At 29.9% G+C, this 23,391-nt stretch overlaps 1 protein-coding gene and 1 non-coding gene across 2 annotated transcripts; both read left to right on the top strand.

Annotated features, from left to right (window-relative positions):
• Positions 1-209: 209 nt before the first annotated feature.
• Trnag-gcc lies at positions 210-280 on the top strand. Its single transcript has one exon. It is a non-coding gene; the product is annotated as a tRNA-Gly (tRNA).
• A 7,514-nt stretch (positions 281-7,794) lies between these two features.
• LOC119662017 (integrin beta-nu) lies at positions 7,795-17,366 on the top strand. Its single transcript, XM_038071556.1, has 8 exons — positions 7,795-7,935; positions 11,761-11,837; positions 11,947-12,136; positions 14,910-15,660; positions 15,721-15,916; positions 16,006-16,181; positions 16,246-16,811; positions 16,885-17,366. The coding sequence occupies exons 1-8, from the start codon at positions 7,869-7,871 to the stop codon at positions 17,247-17,249; spliced, it is 2,388 nt and encodes a 795-aa protein (XP_037927484.1). The 5' UTR covers positions 7,795-7,868; the 3' UTR covers positions 17,250-17,366.
• The last annotated feature ends 6,025 nt before the right edge of the window (positions 17,367-23,391 follow it).

Below are 23,391 nucleotides of genomic sequence, written 5' to 3'. Positions count from 1 at the left end.
AAAAACATATCATTTATTTGTCTTTTAGTTGATGACGGACCTTAAATCAGCATATCTTCTATATTTCATATTTAAAATATTGTCAAATTTTAATATTTTGAAACTTCGTAAGTTGGGGCTAATAATATATTGCACAATTACAATCTAACATTATTTACTTCTAACATAATAAAGCTTATATATATTTTTAATTACTCCAGATATCAGGAGCATCGATGGTTCAGTGGTAGAATGCTCGCCTGCCACGCGGGCGGCCCGGGTTCGATTCCCGGTCGATGCAAATCTTTTTTACATTTTTTTTTTAATTCTTATAAAGTATTAACTAATTTATTTAATTTTTTTACTAATATAAGTTATATATAAATATTTGTGAAATCAAATTTAATTAGTTAATATAATTATAAATATTTTTACATACATAAATTAATACTATATAATATCAATATAAATCAATACTACATATATTTTTTAAACGTTATAGCGGATATAACCTTCATAACGTTTAGATATGATTAAAATTTATTTTTGTAATATCCCATGAAAATGATGTGAAATCAATGCTTAACATAATTGATATACACAGCTTACTAATTGTCATGTAATTACCTTAGTGTTTACACTGGCATGTGTTATAAAAAATGTGAGTTTTTAAAAAACTTTTGCCAAAAGTCTGGAATCCAGTCATATTAAAAATCTAAACATTTAATTAGTTTAGAACTATGAAAGAAAACATAAACGTCAATATCAGGTTTGTTCAGATAATTTTAATAATATAAAAAAAATTTGATCTTTTAAATATATTGTACATACATTGTACACATACATATAGTTATAATTGTACACATGGAACTGTAGTCCTCAAAACAGTTCTGGATGTGGTTTCAGGAGCTCAAATATTTCTTGACTAGATGCCTGATCAACATAATGATAGGGCCTATTTACACTACCGGTAACTTGATGTTTAAACTCGGTTTCTGATAAAAGAGAGAGACAGAGAAAGAGAAAGAAGAGTACGATTAAAGCTTTTCAATTTCATATAATGAAAATTGCTGCATTTCTTTAACTTAATACTCTTACATATAGGTTATTCTTTTACAAATAGAACGGCTTATGCCCTCATCACCTCGGATTGTCTAAAATATTTTTCTATGAGACTGGTATTTTGAAAAAGTATTTCTTAAATATCTTATCTAGTAAATGCAGAATCATTGAGCTTTGAAAGTAGGCACTTTAGACTATTTTTTAGATAAGTATATCTCAGGTTCTTTAGATGATATGGACTTAAAGTCAACTGTATTGTTAAGATACATGCTTGAACATTTAATAGTTTAAACAATTATAATTTTTTATATTTGAATACTAATATTAGTTGATAAGTTGCTAAACTAGTAGGTCTGAAAAAAGATTAAAGAGGTTTCACGTATAAGAGTTTTCTTGTATAAAAGGTAGTTGCAATGGAAAGCAGCTATCTTGTTGTTGAAAGATACAGATATAAGAAAAAGACATTAAAATAAAATCAAAAAAAAATGCCTAGCAGTCTATTCTATTTTAATAGTAAGTCTTCATCGGTTTATTCAGATACATTCCCTCCAAAATTACTTTTAAAAAATATTTCATTAATACGCACAATTATTATAAAACGTATTGTATAATACCTATACTAGGCAGTGGATAAACAGTGGATGTAATGAACAGAAAACAATAGTCTAAAATAGCCTAGTCTTGAAACATTACAACATATTGGGGTCTAGTTCTCATTTTTATTAGCATGACTGCAGGATTGTACATAGTTGGGGTCAAAGAAGACAAGCTAAATAACAACAATAATATATTTAACAATTTACTTATATATAGAAATAATTAATAAGGTGGCTGTCAGTCTTACAAGATAATGTACTGAGGCCATTTAAGTGGACCCATAATATTAAACAATTTACATAAGCGCTACATAGTTATCAATTTTATTAATCTTACTTAATTTTAATTCATCTACTAATTGATGGTCCAGGTATAGTAGTACTTTGATAGAGTTAGTATTTGAAACCAGTATTTTACAAAATCTAAGGCACAATGTTACAGCAACAATGTGGATCATTTCAAAATCATTAAAGTGCAAAACCATTTTTCTGAAGAATAGACCAATGACAAGAAATTATGTCAGGAGAATACGTCTTAGATTGTTTTGTTCAACTTAGTTCTCAAATACGCTAACAGGAAAGGCCTAATTCACTAAGATAAGCCGTCCTGAGTTTTGATTAAATGACGATGCAGAAGAAACTTGTCTTCGGTACGCATATTTTCCCCAATCATATATACTAAACGAAGTCCCTGGAATATGTATTTTTAGATTAAATACAAATAAATTGCTAATTATAGAAAGAGTAATGTAAAAAACAATAAATAAAAAAAGTGTAATTAAAGCAACCTTAAGCACCTTTATATATGGATAACTATCAGAGGGAACAAATTGCGATAAGCAGATCACATAATACGAGGTGACGAAAACTCTTCAGCACATTTATATCTTTACTTCCTTAGTTGAATTTTGGACTGTGTTTTTTTTTGTTTTTTGTAAAGAATATATACCTATTTTTCCTGATACAGAACTTGTTTCTCAATCTACTTCTCTCAATTTTTACAATGTTATATAAAAAAGCTCTATCTACCTTAGGCATTATGAAACACAACACCTTACATCTTGATTAATTTCAACCCATTGTTTTAATATATTTCTCAAGCCGCAAATTATTGGTAAAATAATCCTGTCAGTATTTTAGTCTAGTGATAGTACCATAAAAAGTATAATGCCTTGTTATCACATTAAATGCATAGATAACTGTTATTGTTTTCAATTAAGGCTTTTTGGAACTTTATTCTTTTCCAACCGATGTCGTTTCCGTTATTTATTTTTCGACATTCATTTTTCATCATTTCACCTGTTACCAAATGCTTTAAAATCGATTCAGCTTGGTACCTTAGAAATTGCATTAATGACCGATATTGCAGATTATTATTGTTAAGGGATATGGCACTGCGACCGCCGAGTCGCCTTCCGGGTGTAGAGTAGGCTTCTAAGCCCTGTGATATAGAACCTAAATTACAGAGTTTTATTGCCTCTTCCGTAAGAATATACATTCCCAGGAGACTATATTGGAGTCTGATATTGGAGATACTATCTGAAGATTTGGTTAGTGTGCCGTCTCTGTATTTCGTTATCAATATCACGCATCCATATTTCTAATCATAGCTCTTTTTTAGATATGTAGTGCGGTTAAAAAATCCCACATTTCACTATATAGATTAACAAACCTGAGTATTTTTAGTTAAAGAGGACTGGTGTAAGAATAAAAATTTGATATTTTGCAGTGGCATTTCAGAGATTCTATGACCAGTTATTAGTACCTTGGGGCCAATAACTCTAAATCAGCGAGGTGAAGCCCGCGACATGTTTTCAATCTAATACAATTACGCAAATTGGTGTACTGGTAAAACTACATTATTTTATTATATGGTATACCGAATGAATGAATTTAAATCAATAAATTAATAAAACTAAATTTAGCATTATAACCGTATTTTTATTTTTATTGAAAACATTTTTGAACGTATATATTTGTTTCTGCGGCTCTCCAGTGCAGTACAGTGAGTTATATTGTCCTGCGATCGTATCTGGTCTGGACAGCCCTGGTCTAAATAAAAGAAAAAAAGAAGTGATTGTTTATATGGAATATTTTTAGATGTTTATACTTGATGTAGAACGCGTGATTGAGTAATTTTTTAAATATACATACATCTAAAAATAATGCCTCGATCTAACACCTAATAATAAATTTTTTAAAAACAAGAATTAATTAGATTTAAAAGGGTTTATAGTTAACTGATTGGATTCGTTTCTAGTGGCTTCGTCAGGATTGTGGTAATGAAGACGACAGAGTTGCATAATTTTTATTATTTTTAGATTATATCATTAAGGAGAACTTATACTCCTATACCCAACAGAACACGCCGCTGATTGCATATACTGACATATTTCTTGCTGGATGATATGACTTTTTAAAGATAGTAATTTAATTTGATAGAAATACTCCACTTAATCTGTTTACGAATCTATTCATATAAAGTTTCTAACAATTCTGATTAGAAGTTCCTACACTATTTTTTGCTCATTCATAAAGGCACTAAAATTTTATGACACTGACGACCCATTTTAGGTGATACTCCATTTATCTGAACAGACAATGTATTATTGTATTATTGTACACTAAATAACATATGTAATGAATATATATATTATATACACAAATATTTTTAAATAGTTTTTTCATAGTTGTAAGAGATAAGATAAGATGAATAATGTATGAAAAATGTTATTTGTAATTTTTTACAACGGCCTTTAGCATAACAAAATTTCAAAGCAATTAATTTGCGTAAAAAACTGCATTAGTGGTTTTTAAAAACACCCTACAATAGTTGATTTAATAGTAAATTGTAGTAATTCATAAGTAAAATTCATCAGCATATATGATATGATATAAATGTTATTGAATTATGAGAGATTCTATTAGGTAAGCCAAAATGTCCGTCCTGATGTCATGTTGGCTGGTTTAACGAAAATTAATGAATATATTAATATCAATATAAAATAATTAATAATAAGAATAAATTAATTAAATTAGAAGAAAGAAAATTTTTTTCAAACAATGAAAGTGAGGTATAGAAGACGGCAATCCAACTTTTGAGATGAAGAAGCAAAGTAAGTCGGGATGTATAGAGATGCTTAGTAAAGAAATTAATGGCTCATCTTAGATTGTAATGGTATATAGAAAATTTTGATGATGATGAATAAATTGAAAGTGGAAACTATTTGGTATGTTATAGATAAGCGTCTTCATCTCTTTAATAATTTTCAAGAAATTCTTCAGAATTTCTGAACCATTCTCTCTTGAGTAGTTTGGCTTATCAATTTATGATGGCTTCACAAGATTAGTAAAGAATAAGGACAAAGACTATATTCGAATTTAATTGAAAGTTCTTTTCAACTTTTCTTTTCGAAATTTATAAATAAATATAAATTAGATGTAACTGGTGAATAAGATGGATGTGGTACTGCCACATAACGATAATACGACCAATGCTACTGATGCAGTCACTTTTTCATAACAAAAGGGACTTTAGCTTTCTTTAATTTGATCGTCTAAGCACTCTACTCTAAAAAGTGTCACGTAACATTGTAGTCCTATTGTTTCGCAGTTTTATAGGTAGTTCATCACATGATACGGAAGTATGTATGATGAACAACAACGATTCAGAAGAACTGAACCACGAAACTACTGTGGCACTTTAGTGTATTAGGCAATATCGTTTATGTCTATAGCGGATAGATACTTCCATAAAAGGAAAGCTTTCTAGCGGGTAGAGGACAGTGATAAAGTCGATGGATAACAATAACAGAGAAAGAGATCTTCTCTCTTTCTTCTGAATTGCAAATATGACAGTTGTCATTGAAGGTTGACGTGTCTACCAATGAAACAGTGTTCCATTAGTACGGTTATTGTGTTGAATGAGTGAAGAGGAAGTCTTCACATTCACTCTGTTTTTTTCGGGTCAGCGCTAAAGCATGGACAGTTCTCCAGTTCAAAAGGTGGTAAGTTGTGCTTTTTCTCTATCCCAACGATTTGACTCATTTTTGTAATTTATAAATCGATATATATATATGTAGACATACATAGTATACATAGTGTACATAGTGTTTCTATTGAAAAGCTTATCATATTTATCTCTAAGTACGCTATTGACAATTTTTGCTTGAGATTTTTATTAAATTTTAATAAAGTGATTAAAAAAAATAAAAATATCGATGCAATTTGTAAGGAATCCAATACAACTGCAACTATTTCAATGTTATGGATTGTGTCAACTTACCTCTCTACCTATCAGATTTATCTCACTTCCAGTACTGTGAAGGACTTTTCGTGCAGAACTTATATTTATGTATTCATTTCCTACTGCTTCCGTCAGAGTTAAGATCAAGTTTTTGAGCCAAATATACCACAACAGTGGAATCCAGTGTTCCAAAAAGATTAAACGTAACGGTATTGTTAGAAATTTAGTAATTTTTATTGACAGTGACTTTTCTAGCTAACTTAATCCCTTTAGCTGATTCTTTAAAATTATTTTAAGGCAAAATCTGTTTTAAAAAGTCAACATAATATAGTATTTTATATATCATATTTATAAAATTATTTTATGCAATAAATTTATTTTCTAAGAAGAATATTAAACAAAACTATATATTTTATTGCCATTTAATAGCACATACAATTATTTCCTTTATAATTCTCATTAACTTAAAACTCAATTGTTAATACGAACATGTTGAACTGTATTTTAAGGTTATACACATTTTAATATAATTCGAATTACACAATACTAGGGTTGATGATTTATGTTCCGCATTCGCTAGAGCCCCATAGAATTATTTACATATTTAGTTTTGTAGATTGAAAGTTGTAAATATGTCACTTTATTGATTGAAGTATTTACGTATGTAGAAGTATTAATAAATTTATATAAAATATAAATATATGAAATAAAATTTACTTAGTGTCATACAACAAGTTCTACCATCAATTGTTTATTGAATTCGGAATGAAGTTACTTTATTGAAATATCTTTCATCACTCTCAGAAAAAAATCAATTGGAATGTATCTCAAACCAGAACCTTCTAGTCAATAAATTGACTTGTAATGGGGAAATATCTAACAGTGTTCCAACTTTCAATCTCCTATCAATAAATTGGAACAAATCCAATGCATTATATAAATAAAAGATCTGATTGTCTTACCAAACGAGAAGCCCAAAATCAATTATTTGTAGCCAAGTAATTCTGTATTCTTACGAGTTGGTACTTAGTAGACATACTCAAATATTAGGAAGACTCTCACTTTAAAAAGAAATGTAGGAATTTAAAGACAGGCTAAGAAATTCATTAACTTTTTAAAGTTATTGTTGAATAGACTACTTACGTTGACCAAAATGGAGGATATCAAAATTCTCAACGGATTTCTGACTGTGCTGTGCTAGCTGTTATCCTAACAAAATTGCTCTATATACGTAAAATAACTATTGATGCGTTTGGACACATTCTCTGTGAATGTCCTAAACTGAGCAGTGATAGAATGGTCGAAGAGGGAACAGACTTGTTGTTCTTTACAATGTATGAAACCATAGTAAGACGTCAAAGGTACTAACGATAAGCTTTTAAGGTATAGAAAATATAGTGTAACAAGCTTTGATCATTTTAAATCGGTATTAAATAAATTTATAATGAACATAGGTAAAAGGTTTTGATCCATTATGTGGATCAATGGAGACATTATTTGACTCCACTGCTTATTTTTTATTTTAAATAATGAAATGATACAGAATACAAAATTATATAGCGCCCTTTGCCAACTTAATGAATTAAATTCGCCACTGTTTAAAGCTTACTCAACATTCCTGCAAAGTTTTGTTGTATTTGGTGAGATACGTAGGGTACTACGATTTGGGTTCCCCTTTACTTTGCCAAACGTAACAGTTTTCTATCGGTTTTTTTATCAACTTTGATAACAATTTTTTTTTTTTTTTTTGATAAATTCTACACTGGCTTTGAAATTTTTTTATATATTATATATATATATGTACTTGTATATAAAAAATTAAAACTAAAAAATATTTGTCATATTTTGCAGCAAATTCAGTTGAAATACGAAAACGTTAACGTTAAGTCGTTGATAGTTTTATTATTTTTTTCTTATGTAAAAATGTGGTTCGTTTAAAATAATTTCCGGAAAAGTTTAAAGTATAATTCTACTTTCGTATCAAAATGTATCTTTTTCTAAAACTTCTACTTCTGTTGCCTGCAATACAGCTACTGTGCGCTTATACTACCGGTTCGTGAAAATGTATTAAAATTTTATATAAAGAATAAGATTCATACATGAACTTAGGTGAAGTACACCCTACACCCTTTGCATTTAATGGTGTCAATGCTTTGGATTAAAATTAAAAGTGAATTGTAGTGGAATAATCTGTGAATACATAAGTACATTACACCCTACACCCTTTGCATTCAATGGTGTAAGTGAATTGTAGTGGAATAGTTTGTGAATACATAAGTATATTGCACCCTACATACTATACGACCTATGTCAATGCTTTGTTTTAAATTTTAAAATGTATTTTAATCGAATGGATTTTAAATATATGTGTGTGCTATACCCTACATCCTTTTAATTTTATGTCAATGCTTCGGTTTAAATTTTAGAGTGAATTGCAATGGAATAGAATATGAATATATATGTGTTCTATACCCTGCACCCTTTTCATTCTATGTCAATGCTTTAGGTTAAAATTAAAAGTGAATTGTAGTGAAATAGATTCTGAATATAATAGTTTGAAGCTGAATATTGTGCATCCGAATATAAAAAATGTTATCGGAAAGTTTTTGTCAAATGTCGAATTTTTATATACATACGTATGTTGAAGACCCCACCCATTTTACGTGATCAAGGCTTTGTAAAATTATTAAATGTTATATTAAATATTATCTCATGTTATTGAATTCATAATAACAAAAAAATTATTTCAAAAAATCGATTTCTTTTAGCAAATGCTTAAGTACTTAAGTTATTCCCTAGTAGGTCGTCTCTCTATGCCACAGAGAGGTGGGTTTTCGGTTCGTTTTTATGCATTAAAAATGAGAAAAAACAAACGTTTTATATAATAATAATAACAAATGTTGTGCTATATCCAAAATTATTTATTGTTTATTTATTAATTTTTAACATAAATAAGTGAATAGTCTGAAATCTTAACTTGTGGTGAGAATTAAATTAAAATTAAAATTGTATAAAATAAAATAAAATAAAATAAAATAAAATAAAATAAAATAAAATAAAATAAAATAAAATAAAATAAAATAAAAATAAAAATAAAAATAAAAATAAAAATAAAATAAAAATAAAATAAAATAAAAATAAAATAAAATAAAATAAAATAAAATAAAATAAAATAAAATAAAATAAAATAAAAATAAAATAAAAATAAAAATAAAATAAAAATAAAATAAAAATAAAAATAAAAATAAAAATAAGAATAAGAATAAAAATAAAATAAAAATAAAAATAAAAATAAAATAATATAAAATAAAATAAAATAAAATAAAATAAAATAAAATAAAATACAATAAAATAAAATAAAAATAAAATAAAATAAAATAAAATAAAATAAAATAAAATAAAATTAAATAAAAAAAAGAAAATAAAATAAAACAAAATGAAAAAGAAAAATAAAAAAAAATTAAATACTATAAATTAAAAAATTAAAATAAAAGAAAAAAAATAAAATAAAGTAAAATGAAATTAAATAAAATAAAACGAAATAATAAAAATGAAATAAAATAAATTAAAAAGAAAATATAAAATAAAATGAAATAAAATAAAATAAAGTAAAATATGATTAAATAAAAATGAAATAAAACAAAATGAAATAATAAAAAATAAAATAAAATAAAATAAAATATAATAAAATAAAATAACTAAAATAAATGTATATAATTTTTGGATTGTTAGTGAAAGCAGTACAAGCTAGTCAAATATAAATTGTGGAATTTTTTATTAAAATATTTATATATTATATAAGGGTTCGTTATATGTCTATTAAATATGGAGGTATACGACTACATATTAAGTGTTTTTGCAATAAAATTCAGCTTAAATTTTATAACTGATAACATTTTTATAACATTTATAAAATTTATTACATCTATAACATTTGTAACATTTATAATATATAAAAACTTATCAACTTCCAATATTCTAAAAATAATGACGGCTTAATGCAAGGAAATACTATTCCATAAAATGCTAATTTTAGGATATTAAAAGAATGTTATCAATCTAATAGATAAATAGCTTCAAAATTTATACTCCTCTTCATATAGCCATATTTAAGTGATTGCATGAAGCACTTTGATCTATTTTAAGTTATTATTATTTTATACTGAATCAGTGTATTGGGAATAATGAAATGAGTAGCTATTGAATTCTTTTTTCAGATGTGATTAACGAATCATTAACTTAATGAATGAAGTCCTCGCATCTACTTTTGATATAGCTTAGTTAAGTTTTTAGTATTTAAGCAAAGCACAAGTATTTCTGTCCTAGATATTGAACTAATTACTTAGAAAAACCATCCCATATTTACAATCACTTTGGTTTTTTACATAAAAATTTAATTAATTACTTTACTTATACTCCAATATAATTAAAGTCCGCATCTGAATTGATTCGAATAAAGAATTTATTCTGACAAATTAGCAAAAACATCACAGAACTATACGCTCAGACTCAATCAAAGTTTAGGTTTAATATTTCCTGTAGATCCAGATATATTTAAAAATATGCATTCAACTTATGATAAAACATAAAGTTGGTTAAAAAAAAATATATATATATAAAAGTCCTTTTTCGAAATATACAAAATTTATAAAATAGCTATGAGTTTTAGTCATCTCGACCACTATTTCAGGGCTTTTGTCCAAATAATAAACATTCAAATTAGATGAAAAATGCCACTTGTTAAATCAACAACGAAGACCCCGATGTTAAATTGAACACGAAGATCCCGATTCTTTTTCCACAGATTATTTAATAGATAGCCTACTAAGTATTTAATAGATAGGGCTACTATTTATTATTATCTTTTATATCTGCAGAGCCACAACTACGACCACAACTCATTATAAGGTAGAACCAGTTTCAAAGTATGTGTTTCTGTCATGTAGTGACCCATCAGCACCGACACCGTAGTGCTAAGCAAGTTACGCCTTAGTTGAAGTAGCTGACTGGTACGTTTTTTGTCCAATTTAGATCAGGTTAACCTAGAGATCTGAGAGGAGGATACGTCTACCCAGTATTGTTAGACTATGCTCAGATATTTTTGTTTAATTTCTAGTTTAACTGTTGCAAGTGGTACGCTAATATTTAAGAAGTAGATGTTAGGAAGAAGAGTGTCTGCTTTGAAAAGCTCATCTCTGAAGCTTGGCAGTTACGAGTTATATATGTTGTGGTTGAAGTTCCAACTAGTGATTTAATGGCAGCTTGGGTTTTCGAGAAGATTGAAATTGTTTCATCAAGGATTTGGTTCCAAAGTGCTTATTTTACTGCATAATGGATTACCATTATTTCTGTCTGAAAAACACTGCAGGCTTTTGATAGTCGAAGCGAAAAGCTGAGACCTGATTTTCTAGAAAATATGTCATAGCCGACTCGTTCGTCAATTTTGAAGCAGTTTGTGTACGTATAAAATAATGAAGACCTGATAGTCTATAAATTCTATATATTCAAACGTCTTAACAGATATGAAATGACTTTAAAGATAAAAGGTGACTGTTAATTGGAATGAATATATCACATACAGGGGTAATTCAAGAAATAATCTTAAACTGCTTAATTCCGGGATCACAGGCTATTGTTTGATGAGCTTACATCTTCAAACAACTACAATGATTATATTTTAAATTTGATTATTCTAAGTTTTAAGCATTCATCCTAATTGAAATACTCGTACTGCAAAATATTCGTATGAAAATTCTTGCTGTCATAAAATTAATAAAAAAAGAAAAGAAAAAAATTTAATAAAATATTTTTTATTTCACTATTTGAAAATATAAATGCAAGAATAAAAAACAATTTTTTTTTTTTTTTTTTTAATAGAAAATGAGTGCATGTTTCAGGATACCTGCGAGCGTTGCCTTAGCACGCACATCAATTGCTCCTGGTGCACGGATAAGGTTCGTATGCAAATATGACAGAAAATGTCAATATTTAATATTTTTTTTTAGTTTTTATTTTTTTTAAATATTAATTTAACCTTTTTGAAATTTTTTCTGACCTCAAAAGTCATACAACGTGAGGTATCGTTGCTTGACGCGAGAACTTCTGTTGGCGCACGGTTGCGGTGTGGACAACATTTACGAAAACGAACCGGAAATGCATACGCTGAAGGATGCGGCCCTCAAAGACTACGAAGACAACGATGAGCGCGCCATACAAGTGCAACCGCAGCGCATTTTTCTCAAATTGGTGAAATGTAAGTGGAGCGCCTAATTCATAATGTATAAGCGTATAATCCGCATATGAGTTCCAATCGCTCAGGCCAATATTTTTACCATATTTAAATTTCATTGAACGAAAAGATAAGATAAGACTTTTCAATTTTATTTTTTATTTTTTATTTTTATATTTTTCGATAACTGCTGACACAGTTCAAAACAGTTTTTCTCATGATAAAAAAGTAGTTCCAATGCCGCTACCGCCTTTGCCCACTTAGTCTGACAGTAGTCGGTCGGTTGCTGTTGTAGTCGGTGTCGTACATGTGTACTTACATATTAACGCGCCAGTACCTCCGCTGCTGCCCTAGTCTGTAGTAGGAGTGCTACTATCTACGTACGAGTATCTTTGTCGCTTTGTATCTGCTGCTGTTTGTTCAAATATTTGTAGAGTTTTAACAGTGTTAAAAATTGTGTCATCAGCGCTTTGAACTCCTCCTCTTCTAGTTGACATCACAAACGTTATATTTCTCATTGCCATCAGCCCCGTCGCCATCACTATCGTCATCGTCGTCGTCATCGTCATCATCATCAAAATATCCGTTGTCAACTCCAATGTTTATTTGCTTTTCTGATTTGTTTTGACAGAATTTTGAAGTTTTTTCACTCGTACATTTTGTTATCTTTCGAGTGTGATAAAGTATCGTGGGAATTAAATTGCAATCCTTTTTTTTCAATTAAATTTGGTTACTGTCATTTATTAGAATTCAAATGAAATCTCTTTTTATTTCAGTTTTTTTTTGTTTTGTCCACAACTTTCTGTTCTGAAAACTGCGTCAGGACATTTTGTTGAGTTGGTGTTCCTCTTTTTAGCGCTCACCTTAGTAATAAGAAAACTTTTCCAATTAAAATATTGCAGTGACAGTAGTTAATTAAAATTAATTTTTTTCTATTTTTGTAATAATAATCTCCAAGGTACTAAAATATATTATAAAAAAAGGTGAAAGCATATATGTTATATTATAAAGTTCGTAATAACCATTAAACTTGTCCCGGAGTAGCTTTCCAAAACCGTACGATGGCTGTTATGAAAGGGAAGCAGAACTAATTAGTTCTACTAAATAATAGACTCTATTATGCTACAGAAATCTATTATGTGGACACCATTCTCAAAGAAACGGTAGCTATAACTCAACGCGTAAAACACGTCTACCAGCTTGTGGCCTTTACAGACCACAATGCAGAAATCTATTGTGTGTATTATTGTACTGTACTCATAGAAATAATGCGTGTACCTAAATGAGTTACACTAGAGTACCAGCTTGGTGGAGAAGGCTTATATAGACTGCGATGCAGAAATTTATTGTGTGTTAACTGTATTCATAAAAATAATAGATATAACTCAATGAGTAACGCTAGAGTATAGGCTTGGTGGAGAAGGCCTTAAAAACTGTAATGCAGAAATCTATTGCGTGTATAGTATAGTATTTCTATGAGTACAGACTCATAGAAATAATAGGTGTAATAGGTGTACCTCAATGAGTTACACTAGAGTATCAGCTTGGTAGATGAAGCCTATACAGACCACAATGCTGAAATCTATTGTGTGTGTATTGTACTCATAGAAATAATAGGTGTACCTCAATGAGTTACAATGGAGTATCAGCTTGGTGGATAAATCCTATACAGACCACAATGCTGAAATCTATTGTGTGTGTATATTGTACTCATAGAAATAATAGGAGTACGTCAATGAGTTACACTGGAGAATCAGCTTGGTGGATAAAGCCTATGTAGACCACAATGCTGAAATCTATTGTGAGTTTACTGTACACATAGAAATAATAGATATAACTCAATGAGTAACGCTAGAGTATAGGCTTGGTGGAGAAGGCCTTAAAAACTGTAATGCAGAAATCTATTGTGTGTATACTGTACTGATAGAAATAATAGGTGTAATAGGTGTACCTCAATGAGTTACACTAGAGTATCAGTGGATAAATCGTATGTAGACTGGGTTGCAGAAGTCTATTGTATGTTTACTATACACATAGAAATAATAGGTGTACCTCAATTGGCAATACTGCTTGGTAGAGGAGGCTAATGCAAACTGTGATACAGAAATCTATTATATAGGCGTCGTATTCATAAAAAGAATAGGTACAGTTTGGTAGAGGACACCTATATAGGACTTATACAGTATTCCATAGCTTGAGTACTGTACTCAGAGGAACGAGGCAACCTGCTTGATCGAGGAAGCCTATATAAATTGCAAAACAGAATATTAGCTATATATATGCACTTATAGGTATATTAGCTATATTTCAATGAGAGTACCACTTGTCCACCAGCTTGGTACAGAAAGTAAATATTTTTGATGAAGTAATAATTGAATGCCATATTCATATTATTCATATAGATTTGAAACTGTAATAAAAGTAAATAAGTTGAATGTAAAACGATATATGAGAAAAGATAGACTGAACTTTGAGAAGCAGCGATTTAGAAGGACTCGCATTTTCGTAAAGAAAATATATACTATGTGTTTTCAAGCATAAGAGAAGAAAACGGACTTGAGTTTTCTTTTTGAAACAAATCCAAGAACTAAAAAATATCGCTTTAATTTAAATTCAGTCTTAAATTTCCGATCCAAAGCTATTCTAATCGTCTGTAGATTATTGATTAAACAAAATTAATAAACCGACAATAGAGTCCAAAAATTCTTAAATTAAAAAACTTCATCAAATTTTTTTCATTCTGCTTGAAAAAATATTTTAATTTTAATTTTAATTTAACTTCTTAATTTACTTTTAGCTAACACTCAGCGTGTGAAACTGTCCTACCGACCAGCACGTAATAATCCATTGGATTTGTATGTGTTAATGGACTTAACGTGGACCATGCGTGATGATAAAGAAACCCTTGTCAAATTAGGCGCAGAACTCAGTGAAACATTAGGTACGCTTACCGATAACTTTCGTTTGGGTTTTGGCAGTTTTGCTGATAAACCAGCCATGCCAATGATTATGCCAGATTTGAGCAGTAATCCTTGTGCATCTGAGCATGAGGTCTGCGAACCGACATATGGCTATCGGCACCATTTGGCGCTCACATCTGATGTTAGTTCATTTGTAAAATCGGTGAATGAGAGTCGTATAACAGGCAATTTAGATAATTTGGAGGGTGGCTTGGATGCGCTAATGCAAGTGATTGTTTGTCCAGCAGAGATTGGCTGGAAGGATGAGGCACGTAGAATGGTCATACTTGTAACAGATGGTTTTATGCATTTCGCTGGAGATGGGTTGCTAGCGGGTATAACTCAACCTAATAATAAACAATGTAATTTAAGTAAGACCGGTGAATATTTGGGCACGTTGACTTATGATTATCCTTCGTTGGAAGAGATCTATCGTGAATTATTGCGGCGTAAAATTAATGTCATATTCGCTGTTACCGCTGGTGTGGTGAGTACTTATCACGAGCTAAGTGGTTTAATGAAAGAGATTAGTAATGTCGAAATTTTAAGTACTGATTCTTCAAATATATTAGAACTCATTAAAAGAAGGTAAAATTTGTCAAATTTTTTTTGTGAAATTTTTAATAAACCTATTTTTTGTCCTCTTAGTTATGAAAGTTTCATTAAGCGCGCACAATTCACTGACAACAGTCCTTCATTTATTAAACTTGCATACGAGACAGATTGTGGTGGACAATATGATCGATTGAGACAGCGGAATTATTGCAATAATGTACAAATGGGAACTCAAGTTGATTTTTATGTGAATATTACGTTAATTGATTTTCCAAAGGATGGCGTATATGTAAGTCTCTCTTCTCTCTTCTCTTTTCTATTCACTCAACTTATCTACTCTTTACCGATAACTGTATTACTTTACTTAACTTAATACAGACTCACAAAATACGCATTGAGGAATCTAGCTTGACGGAATATCTTGAAATCGAATTGGAAATACAAAAACCGTGTCCTTGTAATGAAGAATCGGTGCCCGATGATGAATATGGACGATTTCAATGCACCGAAAATGGTTATTTACAGTGTGGCATGTGTCAATGTGACGAGGGTTGGTATGTTACATGAAATCTGTTTCTACAGCTTCAGCACATCAAGTTATCATTTCAATATTAACAGGACTGGCACGTTTTGTAGTTGTTCCACTCAGGGCACAAACACCACGACTAATGAGGCTATAGAAATGAGTTGTCGGGAACCGAATTTGGATAATAAAGCTGAACTAAATCCAGTCTGTTGGAATCGTGGTGAATGCGACTGTGGTACTTGCTTATGCCTGCCTGGTTTCATGGGCCCGTACTGTGAATGTCTTGAATGCGATGTGAACTGTGATCCTGATCGCGCTGATTGTATTTGTGGTAAATGTGTATGCAAATATGGTTGGTCTGGAACACGTTGCAATTGCAAAGAATCTTTTGATGGCTGTATTGGTCCTACTGGTGAAATTTGTTCTGCGCGTGGTTCCTGCCTATGCGGCACTTGTGAGTGCTACGATTCATATCGAGGCAATTTCTGCGAGATCGACAGTGAAACAGAAAATAAGTTATGTACTTTTTATGAACCATGCGTAACTTGTTTGATCGAACAAAAACTAGGTACGGCGGTATGTCAGAATATAAGTGAAATTTGTTCGAGTCAAAACGAAAATGAACGTTTCACTTACGCTTTCATCACAGAGGAAATTGGTAAGAAGACTACTGTAAAAATTTAAAAATATGTATTTTTATTATTGTATTCTATATATTATTCTTTATTCAGATAGTGACGTTCGTTGCTTGGCTCGAATTGAAAATCAACATGGGATCAAGTGTGATCACTTCTTCACATATCAAAGTTTGGGTCAGTCAGAAAACTACTTACTGATTCAGGCCAATCAGTGTGAACCAGTAAATAAGGTAGCATTCATTGGTTTCATATCGGTAGCCACATTTCTTCTCGGATTCCTCATAATTTTATTGGCTTGGATGTGTATAAAAGCAAAAGATGCTAGAGAGTATGCGCGTTTTGAGGAAAATCAACGCAATAGTGTTCTTATGGAAAGTCCAATCTACAAAGATCCAATTACACGCTACGAAGTACCCAAAGTCTTAAAACAAAGCAATAGCAACCCCTTTTTGGATTAGTCTAGTTTAAGTTAGTTTTGACATTATTTAATAATTTTAGTTTATACGACATGACAGTAAAAAGTTACAGTTCCAAGGGGAACTATAACATTCGAATTAGTTTTTTCATGAGCATTACTTTTTAAGCAATATAATAGTTTTTACTTTAGTGTATAATTTTGTTTATATATAGAAAAATTGTTATTAATTTTATTTTAGATTCTAAAGTTTTAAATGAAATAGTAAACCACACTGTCCTGTCTTTTCCATGATAAAGTCTAAAGTAAACATGACTCTTTAACAATAAATATTTGTAGTGCCATCTATTTGCATTTACATCTATTAGTCGAACTTTTATCGAAGTATTTCAATTGGTAAATCAGGTGTATATCTATGTGATTTGTGCCTCACTTGTATTGTAAGTTTCAAATAAAACTTGAATGGTATGCCTATTGTGTTAAACTGTTTGAGAAGTAAAATTAGACATCAGCCTTTGAAATTTGTAGAATGGACGGATATAGATACAAAAATGTATACCAGATGACATTAATGCTGTGTTTTTTTTTCTTCTCAATGTGATGTTTAAAGTAGAGTTATACTACTTGTAGCTATAATATTATAATGCAAAAATTTCTAACGTACACTCATATATTTAAGTTTGCACAATGAGCTCCTTTTCTAAAAACTATCGTTATACAAATTCATCTTTTTCAATTGACAGTATGTTTCTAGCTTATCTTTCTTCGGAAGTGAAAATTATTTCCCCATACCTCCAGTAAGTATACCTTCACTCCTCTTACTGATTCAATGAGTAATTTAAGAATAGTGAGAAGTGCAATGGCAATATTTAGCACTACTCACGTTTGTATCTTAAGATAGTTAAAAATTTTTCGCCCATCTAAAGAATGACGACTTCAAAACAATCTATGAAGATACTTCAAATAAATTCAGTAAAGTTTCTTCGTTGTTTCAAAATAATGGATCCAACACCAAATACTTGAGAAAAAGAAACAATCAAGACAATGAACTTCATTAAGTGAATAAGCATAAGCTGTGAAGTTGGCCTTAAAACTGTTGGTTGTAATTTTAAGTATACAAACGTAGGATCCATCGATCAATGGATATCATTTTTTTTATATTGAATTTATTTTCTTTTATTGCGATTTGTCACTTAAGAATAGACAATGAACAATATTTAAGAGTTAGTGACTAAATACTTAAAGTTTTTGTAGGCTTGAATGGACTGTACATAGTAACACATCGATCTGTTGAAGTCAGAGATAGCTACGTAGTCTTTTTCGACCATTTCATTAATAGCAAATGAAGAACCTGCTGCTTTAAATTTAACTTCCGTTCTCAACAAACATATTTACTACATTTTATCCTCTATCACTATCTTCTTTCTCTAAACTTGAAGAAATATATTAAAGGAAACGTAGTTTTTCTGAAAGAGTAACTCATCGGATATACATAGACATAGACTTATTTAGAAATATTGGATATATGATCAGGTGGTTTAAAATATTCGAAAATTCTTTGGATTAATTATATAGACTTAGAAAAAGACTATGGACAGAAATAAAAATAAATTAAACAAACCAAATGTGGTTTATTTTGATTTAATTACTTATGAGTAATCCTTGTAATAGCCTAAGGTTTATCAAACATAGACATCGATTGAGATTAACGATTACGTTAAAACATCATCTGTACGATTACAATTTGAAGCGCATTTAAGCTTTAGTTTAACCAAAGAATCTATAGTACAAAATTCCCTGTTTGCTATTGTTATGAATTGTAGTGTAAAAACACATTACAAATTTATTTATGTCTCAAATCTGATTTTTTCCATTCTATGAAGCTTTATTCTTAAATGTTGTCCATGCGCAATATTTCCGAAACAATATCGTAAACACCAATTTTAACATTTCAATCCGGTGTAAATAGCATTCATGCGTTTCCTCAAATCAGGAGGCATTATTAGTGGTTTTAGTGACTTCTACACATTTTTTTATCATAATTTTTCTTACATTTCTAATATTTTTAATTTTTTTAAAATGCTTTTTAAACACTTTTATATGAATTTTGCAAATATTTTTTAAAATAATTACAAAAAGTCACCAAAAACTCAAACTATTAAGAAGTAGTTCCTTTTGAGGTAAAATATATGCACAAATGTGCAATAAAAACATACATATTAATATACTGCAGACTTAATGTCTCCAATATCACATTTGTACATACATAATGGTTTTTGTAGTGCATCATTTGTTGCAATAAAAAAAATAATAAATTCTATTACTCTTTACTCCTATGATATGGGCCTTTCCAGTACAATAAGCTAAAGCAACAAAGTATATCGAAAAATTATTTGAGGGATTTCTTTACCATTCACTTCGTTACCAATCCATGTATATGAATTAAATAGACAAATAAAAACAAGAAAGGCAAAAGAAACAGGCATATAAAAACAATTGTGGGTTGCAATGAGTTTGAACTGAACAACATACCAGTTGTGACTCGATCGAACATTGTTGCATGAGGTTGGGTGGATTTATTATAAATCCACCAGCAAAATAAAGTGGGTATTTCATTTGTATGAGCGTGGCACTTCTTTGTACTATAGATTCTTTGGTTTAACCAAAGAATCTATAGTACAAAGAAGTGCCACGCTCATACAAACGAAATACCCACTTTATTTTGCTGGTGGATTTATAATAAATCCACCCAACCTCATGCAACAATGTTCGATCGAGTCACAACTGGTATGATGTCCATTTTAAACCTATATGTGAGTCGAGTAAGGCTGACAAAAGCCCGACTGCATTCGTATTCAATCATACATGCAACCCTCTGTATTATATTATACGCATGTTTGTATGTTTGTTCGCTGTAAAATGTTCAAACGATCAAACAGCATTTCAGTGACGAAGTCAAAATTGTGTACGTTTGATAAGTTTTTGAATTTGATAGCATATGAAACAAAATTACCTGTTTGATATTGTTATGAATTGTAGTGTAAAAACACATTACAAATTTAATTATGTCTCAAATCTGATTTTTTCCTTTTTCTGACTTTTCCAATTTTAACATTTCAATCCTTTGTAAATAGCATTTATGCGCTTCCTCAAACCAGGAAGCATTATTAGTGGTTTTAGTGACTTCTATACATTTTTTCAATATAATTTTTCTTTTCTAATATTTTTATTTTCTTTAAAATACTTTTAAAACACTTTTATATGAATCTTAAAAACATTTTTTAAAATAATCACAAAAAGTTACCAAAAATTCAAACTATTAAGAAGTAGTTCCTTTTGAGGTAAAATATATGCACAAATGTGCAATAAAAGCATACATATTAATATACTGTAGACTTCATGTCTCCAATATCACATTTGTACATACATAATGGTTTTTGTAGTGCATCATTTGTTGCAATAAAAAAAATAATATATTCTATTACTCTTTACTCTTATGATATGGGCCTTTCCAGTACAAGAAGATAAAGCAACAAAGTATATCGAAAAATTATTTGAGGGATTTCTTTACCATTCACTTCGTTACTAATCCATGTATATTAATTAAATAGACAAATAAAAACAAGAAAGGCAAAAGAAACAGGCGTATAAAAACAATTGTGGGTAGCAATGAGTTTGAACTGAACATCATACCAGTTGTGACTCGATCGAACATTGTTGCATGAGGTTGGGTGGATTTATTATAAATCCACCAGCAAAATAAAGTGGGTATTTCGTTTGTATAAGCGTGGCACTTCTTTGTACTATAGATTCTTTGGTTTAACCAAAGAATCTATAGTACAAAGAAGTGCCACGCTCATACAAACGAAATACCCACTTTATTTTGCTGGTGGATTTATAATAAATCCACCCAACCTCATGCAACAATGTTCGATCGAGTCACAACTGGTATGATGTTCAGTTCAAACTCATTGCAACCCACAATTGTTTTTATACGCCTGTTTCTTTTGCCTTTCTTGTTTTTATTTGTCTATTTAATTAATATACATGGATTAGTAACGAAGTGAATGGTAAAGAAATCCCTCAAATAATTTTTCGATATACTTTGTTGCTTTATCTTCTTGTACTGGAAAGGCCCATATCATAGGAGTAAAGAGTAATAGACTATATTATTTTTTTTATTGCAAAAAATGATGCACTACAAAAACCATTATGTATGTACAAATGTGATATTGGAGACATGAAGTCTACAGTATATTAATATGTATGTTTTTATTGCACATTTGTGCATATATTTTACGTCAACAGGAACTACTTCTTAATAGTTTGAATTTTTAATGACTTTTTGTAATTATTTTAAAAAATATTTGCAAGATTCATATAAAAGTGTTTGAAAAGTATTTTAAAAAAAATAAAAATATTAGAAATGTAAGAAAAATTATGATGAAAAAATGTGTAAAAGTCACTAAAACCACTAATAATGCCTCCTGATTTGAGGAAACGCATGAATGCTATTTACACCGGATTGAAATGTTAAAATTGGTGTTTACGATATTGCTTCGGAAATATTGCGCATGGACAATATTTAAGAATAAAGCTTCATAGAATTGAAGAAATCAGATGTGAGACATAAATAAATTTGTAATGTATTTTAACACTACAATTCATACCAATAGTAATTTTGTTTTTGTTTTATACTATTCAATTCAAAAACTTATCAAATGTACACAATTTTGACTTCGTCACTGAAATGCTGTTTGATCGCTTGAACATTTTACAGCGAACAAACATACAAACATGCATATAATGTAATACAGAGGGTTGCATGTATGATTGAATACGTATGCAGTAAAGGTTTTTGTCAGCCTTACTCGGCTCAAATATAGGTTTGAACTGAACATCATACCAGTTGTGACTCGATCGAACATTGTTGCATGAGGTTGGGTGGATTTATTATAAATCCACCAGCAAAATAAAGTGGGTATTTCGTTTGTATGAGCGTGGCACTTCTTTGTACTATAGATTCTTTGGTTTAACTATACAATTATCTGTGAAAAAAGAATCGGGGTCTTCGTGTTCAATTCGTTCAGTCGTTGATTCAACAAGTTAAGTTTTTCATCCAATTTTAATGTTTTTTATTTGGACACAAGCCCTGAAATAGTGCCCACATCAACAACAGAACGAAACATTCATGGAAGTATACATGACATGTTGTGCATTCAGTGGGATCAAAAAATAGTATATGGACTGCTGAAACTGAAGGAAATTGTTATTGGTAAATGTTGTGACCAACCATTGTTGCATTTGAACCATAAATTTAGCGTAAAACATGGGTTTCCAGCCAACAAACAATGTAAATTGATCTTAATAGACGACAATGCTCGACCATATATCACAAGACAATAAAAAAAAATACATTTAAATCATTTAAGTGGGATATACTACCGCATGATCTCCATTCACTAGATTCTACTTCATGAGATTACTACTTCCACTTACTACTTGAAGAAACTAAAATATGGTTTAGGGAATGAATCGTATCAAGAGATCAACAATTTTTTGAAATCCAGGTTATCCGAAATTCGATAACTTAAGTTAACATTTCGATCATTATGCATATTATATGATATACTATTTTTTCAAGAAGTGAAGAAATTTATATAAGGTTTGTCTAAATAAATTAAATTAATAAACGTTTCTTAACTCGATTTATAATCTTATACCATTTATTATGAGAAATGATTTTGGATCGCCGAGATGAAAGTGTCTAAGTAGTTGTTGGACTTATTTGCACGATTTCAAGCATCCAATAGAAACTATTTCAACTAGTTAAGGTTCCACTTTTTTTGCTTCCAGGTTATCACGTAGTTGTTAGGTTCATTTCTATAAACTATTTTGGCGTCTAACATTTCCTTCAACAGGATATAACATTATTCTGTTAAAACCCAGGACGTTCTAGATTATGTTTACGTACATTATACTAAGAACTCATTAAGTATAGCTCTGCACTTTATTTCTCCTTCATTATGTGGAATATCATTTTAGTGATTTCCACTGGATTCTCTAGAGTTGTTTATTGATGAAGTCATTGAAATATGAGAAGTGAAGTTCATGGCTTTACAAAATTTTGAGGTTAAAAAGTGGATAGATTTTTTATTGTTGGAATGTCCGCTCGAAGAAGTCGT

The sequence above is a fragment of the Teleopsis dalmanni genome, chromosome X (genome assembly GCF_002237135.1).
Source record: "Teleopsis dalmanni isolate 2A chromosome X, ASM223713v2, whole genome shotgun sequence".
NCBI classification, from domain to species: Eukaryota; Metazoa; Arthropoda; class Insecta; order Diptera; family Diopsidae; genus Teleopsis; species Teleopsis dalmanni.
The sequence above is the reverse complement of the archived record's forward strand: the minus strand, read 5'-3'. Positions and strand labels throughout refer to the sequence as shown.

Coding starts and splice junctions, on each gene's coding strand:
- LOC119662017 (XM_038071556.1), top strand. CDS start 7,869: ATGTATCTTTTTCTAAAACTTCTACTTCTGTTGCCTGCAATACAGCTA. Junction 15,661..15,720: donor TTAGAACTCATTAAAAGAAG/GTAAAATTTGTC, acceptor TTGTCCTCTTAG/TTATGAAAGTTTCATTAAGC. Junction 15,917..16,005: donor TTCCAAAGGATGGCGTATAT/GTAAGTCTCTCT, acceptor AACTTAATACAG/ACTCACAAAATACGCATTGA.